The 7534-nt window shown below is 49.5% G+C and overlaps 1 protein-coding gene across 1 annotated transcript in view; it reads right to left on the bottom strand.

Moving 5' to 3' along the window:
- NOTCH2 (notch 2) overlaps window positions 1–7534 on the bottom strand; it is a gene marked incomplete at its 5' end in the record, with an annotated part of 72961 nt that overhangs the window by 12257 nt on the left and 53170 nt on the right. The window contains 3 exons of the mRNA XM_023534849.1: window positions 665–1171; window positions 2083–2195; window positions 4457–4693. Of these exons, the coding sequence (XP_023390617.1) occupies window positions 665–1171; window positions 2083–2195; window positions 4457–4693 (857 nt within the window). The remainder of the gene's footprint in view (window positions 1–664; window positions 1172–2082; window positions 2196–4456; window positions 4694–7534) is intronic.

Genomic DNA, 7534 nt, shown 5'->3' with positions numbered 1-7534 from the left:
CAACGAGGACAGAGGGGACGCAGGGCGGGACGTGCTCCGGCCGGCTCTTTCGCGCCGCAGGTGTCAGTTCCCTCACCTGCGAAAGGCCGAACAACACCGAGGCCTCCAGGCCTCGCGAGGCTGCTAATTCACGGGGTCAAATGGGGTGGCTGAGAGAACAGGACAGGTGCTCTGCAAAGCATAAGCCCCACGACGGCAGCCGTGACGACCGGGAGGCTCGCGCGGCCCGACCCGGCGTGCGCCTCCTGAGAAATCTAGCCGCGGAAACCCAGCCTCGGGGAAAAGAAGGGGTGAAGAGAGAGAGAGGTACAGACCTTTCCGTCCATCCCGCAGGCAGGTTATGTGGGAGGCGGCCTGCCAGTGGCTGTCACCACTTCCAAACGTTATCTCCCACGGGGCCGTGAGAGCAGCAGGTGAGAAGGCAGAAAGAGGCAGAGAGAGGGTGGTTTTGCCATGGGCATTCCTGGACCTCTGCCAGCAAGGGAGAGCACAGGGCAGCGTGCGATGGGGCAGGGCTGACAGCAGGGAGCAGAGGGCCTCAGGGCGCCCGTCGGAAAAGCAGAGGCAGCTCGGGCGGAAGCGCTGGAGACGTGAGGAGCAAGAGCAGGAAGCCGAGGCGTGTTAGTGACAGTCTCCCTCCGCGTCCGGGGGCCCGGGACCCTTACTTGCATGTCTTGCTGCTCCCCTGGCATTCGAAGTTGTCGAACAGGCACTCGGCCGTGTTGCACAGCTCGTCACACTGGTTGTTGATATAATCCCAGCAGGGCAGCAGGGAGGAGCAGTTGGCCCAGGGGTTCTCCATGGTGAGGGAACAGTCTCCCCCGTCCCACTGGCAGGCGTGGCTGTTGCAGGCCTCGTCGCAGACACCGTCCCGAGCTTTGTCGGCGCAATACTGGCTCAGGCAGGTGGCGGCAGGGGTGCTGGTGGGGGCCGTGTAGAGCTCGCAGCGGCTGCCGCGGAACAGCGGGGGGCACCGGCAGGAGTAGTAGGGAGGCTGGCGCTGCGGGGAGCAGGTCCCCCCGTGCTGGCAGGGGCTGCTGGCGCAGCCCGCAGCGCAGTCCTGGGGGTTGGGGCAGAAGCAGCGGGGGCCCGAGGCCGTGTGCACGCACCGCTCCCCTCGCCGGCACTTCACCTGTCCGCAGCTGCTCTGGCACCTGGCCCCGGAGAACCCCTGTGGAAAGCAGCGGACAGTGAGGATGGTGCCGACTCGGGGGGGCACGCCCCACTGTCCTCGTGACCCCCAGTGCCACACCTCTGGGGAGAAAAGGGTGGGACACTTGGCTAAGATCCCTCCACGCGGCCTCCAGGATCGGGCTCTAGGAAGGGACCTCTAAGTCACCCTGCAGGTCGGGCTGAAGAGTCCATGCAGTGGTGTAGATGCCATCGAATTTAAGAGATCACGTCTAAAGTAAGTCCGCAGGTCACGGCGGGATAAGGGTCAGGTGACAGGGTATCTATAAGCAGCTTCCCCAGCCATCATCAGATCACTCATATAAAGGCTTTATAAGGGGACAAACCACACCAGGAGTTCTGAGTCTCTGAAAAACGTGCCCAGTTCATTCTTATTCTCCCTGCTTAGCTCAGGCCAGGGTCACTCACAGGTTTCCTCCGGGTGTCTCTCCAAACATAATGATCTCCGTTTTAGGGAGGTTTCAGCCTCCGGCAGTGGCAAAAGAGGTGGCACAACAAATGGCTAAAATCGGGCTGCCTGCGAGTTTAAGCAGCAGCTTGCTCCCAGACAGTCCAGCCAACCCTGCTCCAGTCTGGGCGGCAAGACTGCCCTGACCCTCCGCACAGGACCCAGAAGCTGGGGGCCCAGTCCTGTTCTCCAGAGGACACCCATCCCACCACTTCCTGTGGTGCTTATGAAGACCGACAGCTTAGGGAGCTCACCGTTTCTGGGAACATTTTAACAACTCTGAATGGAAAACTCAAGCACTTTCTTCTGAAGGAGCTAAAATTAGGAAACCTCCCCACCGAGAGGGCTCCCCGTGGAGCTTGGAAAACGAGGCTTTTGCTCTCGGCTCCGTCACAGACGGCACAGAAGAAAGCATGCTCCTTACGCGGGCGACACGCACTTACCGGGGGACAACGACAAATGAAACCATCGGGCATGTTGCTGGCCACGGCACACGTGCCTCCATTCAAGCAAGGCATCTGGGGACACACGTCGACGAACGTTTCGCAGTGACGACCTCGAGGCAGAAAATGAAAAGGAGTTTTGAAAGGCAGAAGTAATCGCTGCAAGTCGTCAACCAGGACACTGACCGCTACAACGTGCGCCGGCCAAAGGGTCAGAGACGAGGCAAGGGGACAAGGGAACAGGGCAGGTGGAGAGAGTGTCACTGGGTCTCGACGCAACTGACCTGTCATGGCTCAGGCCAGGCCCTCGCCTGTGTCACTGACATGACAAACGCACATGGCACTCCTTCCCCACAGCCTCACACGACAGGGTGGATGTGCGAAATGACTAACGTCATCAAAACAGAAAAATGGCACAGCTTTTCTTGAAGGCACTTAGTTGCCATCAGTCAAAAGAAAGATTTAGAAACTGTTCTTAACATCATCTACTTCATGGGAGAGGCTACAAGGCTACATCGGGCCGGTACCTATAAATGTGATTTGCAACTTACAGGGAGTTTTCATCTGTAACATCTCTTTTCAGTCATTTTTTAGCCTTTCTGTAACCTGATCAGCACTGCTTTAAAACACGCTTTTATTTCTTAGAGTTAATTTTCTCCAGAAACAATTCTAAAGCAGACGGTATCTCAAGGCCACCGCTCCGGGATAAACTAAGTGACTGAAATCGTGGGAGACACAGGCAGGCGCAGCTAGGGCCCCTTGGCAGACAGCCGGGGATAGGCCCCATCTGGCCCACGTCACCTAGGGGAGAGGTGTCTTTAAGAGGGAAATTCAAATAGTGATAATTCTGGCCAAAGAGAATCAAGAGGCAAGAGTTAGAGATGTCTGCCTCTTTAAATCGCAGCAGCAGCCACTAACCAAAGGTGGGTCTCAGGATCCTGGGGCCATGGACCCTCGAGTCCATCCCGGCAAAAGCATCGCAGAATAATTACAACCAATGCGCTGGGGGCCGGGGGGGGCGGGGGCGGGTCTTTTTCACTCACAAGCAAGGAAAACACATGAACACTGCTTCCTGGCTGGGGGACCCTCATCCAAGGTGGTCCCTATTCCTCCCTTCACCTGTTTCCCCCTTTCTTTGTAGGGAGGTGCCTGTCGGTGTCCCAGATAAAGGCGGCCTCAGAGGCAGTGAAGCCAGCAGAGCCAGCTTGGCCTCTCTGGCTAACAGGAGGCTGCAGGCGGGCTGTTCACAGTCCTGCCTCCACAGGCGTGACACCATAACGGACTGTGCGTCCAGGCATCTTTCATATTGCAAGATCCTTCCCAGTCTTTGTGACATTCCAAAGTTCTGAAAGGTCACATATCTTTAAAACTGGAAGAAGAAAGTCTGGAGATGGGCTCAGAACGCAGCAGAGCCCAATTTGCCACGTTGTCGGTAAGGGGACCACAGCAGCCCACTGTCTGTCTCCCGAGCGATGGCACTACAGCGTAAGATTCGCAATGACCCCAGAAATGCTCCATGGATTTCTAAGTTGAGTATCTGATGATACTGCCACAGTTAGACACAAACAACTATTTTAGTCACCAAGCTGCCCTTTTCTGGAAGTCACTAGTGAGTGCCTATGATGAAGCTCCTGTTCTGAGACCACACTTGGTCGTCATCATGATCTGTGATGAAGAAAAGCAGCTTGAGAAACAGCAGGGAATGTGGCCAAGTCTTAGCCCCATGGGCCACTCGTGACCGCTGCAGCATCCCAATTCAGACCCTCATCAACTGGTTAAACACACCCCGACTTGGACCCACTCCCCCTAAGCGTCCTGGAAGATCCTGAGCCTCTATAGGTCCCAGAGGTGGAAAGAAGGTCACAATGGCAGTGACGTCTCGGTGAGTCAAGTCCTTACATGCCAAAGCAAGGCAGAGCGATGAAACCGGAGTTAGATGTAAGGATCCTGAAAACGAAACGTTATTTTGCTCAGATGAAGAGTTCTGTGGGTGGACGGTGGTGACGGCCGCACGGTATAGATGCACTTCGTACCCACACGCACACCGGAAAACGGTTAAGATGGGAAACTATGTTATGTGTACTTACCAAATTAAAAAAGGTTATTTTACTCAACTACCCCCAACATGTTTTTTTTATATATGTATTTCGGCTCAGTCAGTGTATAACAAAAGAGAAAACATGTCTCAGGAGAAATGAAAAGGTAGAGAGTGACTGTAACGTCCAAGGAGCACAGGCCCAAGAAAGAACTGGGCCCTGACTCAAGCTAGTCTGGTTTTTCGCATCTAAGAAAAGCTGCGCGTGAGTCTGGGAGATGTCGCACAGGACGCAGGCCCCCATTATCCGCCCCGCGGGGAGTCTGGCGAGGCTCTCACCGGTGAAGGCGCTGCGGCAGACGCACAGGTAGTCGTTGACGAGCTGTACGCAGTCCAGGCTGCCGTCAGAGCTGCAGGGGCTGGACAGGCACTCGTTGATGTCCCCCTCACAGCGCTCTCCAGCAAAGCCGGGCAGGCAGCGACAGCTGTAGCCCCCGATCCTGTCCACGCACTGACCGCCGTTAAGGCAATGAGGACCCTTGGCACAGTCATCAATGTTCTCCTCACAAAGCAGGCCTGGAGGAGAGAGAGGAGAGACAGTTACGACAATCCTTCCAGCGAGGGACAGCCACCCTCGCTGGCACTGTCACAACTGACCGGATGGCACTCCTCACCCTGTGGTGGGACCTTTGAGGCCGGGCAGGGCTGAGCACACTCTTGACCCACAACCACCTCCATCCTCCTGGCAACCAGTGAGAACGAAGGACGAGATATGCCCAGGGCCTCACGTGGACTCACCCCCCACTCGCTGAAGCCGTCCCCATGGGGCAACTGCCATTATCCGCCCCACCTGAGAGACTAGGAAACGGGGGCTCAAAGAGACTCGTTGTTTTTCATTAATTTATCTGTTTTAATTAAAAATATAAAAACAGTTCAAAAGAGAACATAAAAATAAATAGAGATGATAAATACAGTATGTTAAAATATCAGTATGAATTGGAAATAAATTTTGGGTGACTTTTTAAAGTTTAATACCCACCGACTTTTTTCCTGTAAAATAGTGTAAGTATATAGTTCCTTATTTTAAAAACATAGAGGGAACTATCCTGTTGAAAGTTCAAAGGTCATTTTATTTAGAACAACTCATTTAATGAACTAGAAATGTAAATGAGCCATCTAGTATAAATGTCTATAAATGCTTTTGAGAAAGAAACAAATCAATGACTATTCTAGAAATGATCCCATGAACCACCAAAAAAAATTACAAAAAAAGAAAAAAAAGGTTCTGTAGTCCAACCATTTGCATTTATAGTATACGCTAATATAAGCAAGACTAATGAAAAAAAAAAAAAAACAACCTAAGAAAAGACCTCATTTTCAATAGCAGTAGCAAAAGATAAACTATCTAGGAATAACCTTCATAAGAAATATACTACGCCTATATGAAAACTTCGAAATAGAAAGACACAGAAGGAGACTTGAATAAACGGGAAGACACTATGATTTGGTTAGGAAGACGCCTCATCATAAAGATGTCAGTTTTCTCTACGCACATTCTTAAGTTTAATGTGACCCCAATTAAAAATACCAACAGGAATTTTTAATAGATAATCTGATTCTAAGTTACATGGAAAATTAATGATAACTAGAGCCTGGAAAACCTTGGAAAAGATCTGGAATAATTAAAATCTCTAGGGTGGTTCTGATGAAGTAATAGAACGGCAGAACGACAACAAGAAAAAAGTCCAGAGAGTCTCCCGAACACGCGCGGGAATTCAGAATTTGATGAAGGTGCCATCCCAAGTCATTGTATAAAAGATCGAATATTCAGTAAATTGTGCTGGGACAAATCAGCTGTGGGGTTGCCCCAGTATTCTAGTACTTGAAAATATGGGAGATTCTCTTAGAATCTTAGCATGTGGTAGGTGTTACTGACTAGGATTCGAAATCCAGAAGCCAAAAAAAAAAAGATTGATAACTTCAACCTGATTAAAAATAAAAAGTTCTGCATAAAAAAAAAAAAATCGCCATAAAGACAATCAAAACAATATGTTGAGAATATATATTTACATCTTATAGCATAGACAGCTAATCTCTGTAAAATACTAAGATCAACAACAAAAGGGAAAAAAAGGATACAGACGTGAAAAGAAAAAGGAACACCAAATGACTCTTAACTGAGACTATGTTCACCCACGCCGAGAAGCAGGCAGGCTCATACAACGTAATTCAGTAATACCAACCAAAATTACAAACACACATATTCTTTAATCCAGTAATTTCCTTTCTGAAAATTTATCCTTCAAATACATTTATACACATGCAAGAAAACTAAAATTTCCATCACTAGGGCACTGGTTAAGTAAAATATGGCATGCCCATAAAAGGGAATTCTACAGGATAAGAAAAGATTAAGGAAGTTTTATAATTTGATGTGGAAACACCTCCGATTAAGCGAAAAAAAAAAAAATCAACTGCAAAAGAACATGTCTGATATTCTATCTTCAGAGTAAAGAGTGGGAAAGAAAAAAATATCTTTGTATTTGGCTTCTACATAATTCTGACAAGTACATAAACCAACTCTAGAAAGATACACAAGAAAGTTTTAAAAAAAAAGTGGTTACTTGCTCATGGGAGAGAGAACCAGGCCTGGGGAAGGGGGCCGGACGCTTCTCTATGTGTGTGTATGTGTCTGTGCAAAATTTTGGACCATGTGCAGGTATTATCTATTCCAACTAAATAGAAAATAAAAAAGTAAAAACAAATAAAACCAGTATGAGCTCCCACTCTCACAGAAATATCTGGTATTTAGACGCTGCTGGTAAATGAACATAGATGCCTCCCCTGCCATCAGAATGGAACGAGCAGCAACGGACAGGCCTGACGAGAGGGGATGAGCTTGACCTTGGCCTGAAGCCAAGCGGCAGGGACAGGCAGAGCTTGGCCTGGGTACTGGACGTGCCCCCAGACCAAGATCCAAAGCTCAGGAGTGAAGGAATGAAAACGGTCATCGGGTAACTTGCAACGGAGTCATGGGCCTTGAGAATCTCCTGTAATGTTGACCAAGCCGAGAGAAATAATTACACGGCACACACCTAACCGCACATACATAGCATAATAACTCAATGAGCTGTACGCATGATAAACTCAAAGAGACCCGCACACTATACACACTATAACCAATCTGTCCAAGGACGGAGAGAATTTTGAAAAGTACCAAGAGGGAAGCAATGCTCGCAAGAGATCCTCAGCAAGTTTGAGAGCTGATTTCTCATTTAAAAACAAGCAGGTTGAAAAGCAGTGGGGTGACAAAGTCAAAGTGCCAGCGTAAAAGGCTGGTCGATAATAACAGCAAAACGGTTCTTCAAGCCAGCCTTAACGAACAGTTAGGAGAGAGAAAGGCTGTTGCCTTAGAAA

This window comes from Pteropus vampyrus, unplaced genomic scaffold, assembly GCF_000151845.1.
Source record: "Pteropus vampyrus isolate Shadow unplaced genomic scaffold, Pvam_2.0 Scaffold6, whole genome shotgun sequence".
NCBI classification, from domain to species: Eukaryota; Metazoa; Chordata; class Mammalia; order Chiroptera; family Pteropodidae; genus Pteropus; species Pteropus vampyrus.
The sequence above is the reverse complement of the archived record's forward strand: the minus strand, read 5'-3'. Positions and strand labels throughout refer to the sequence as shown.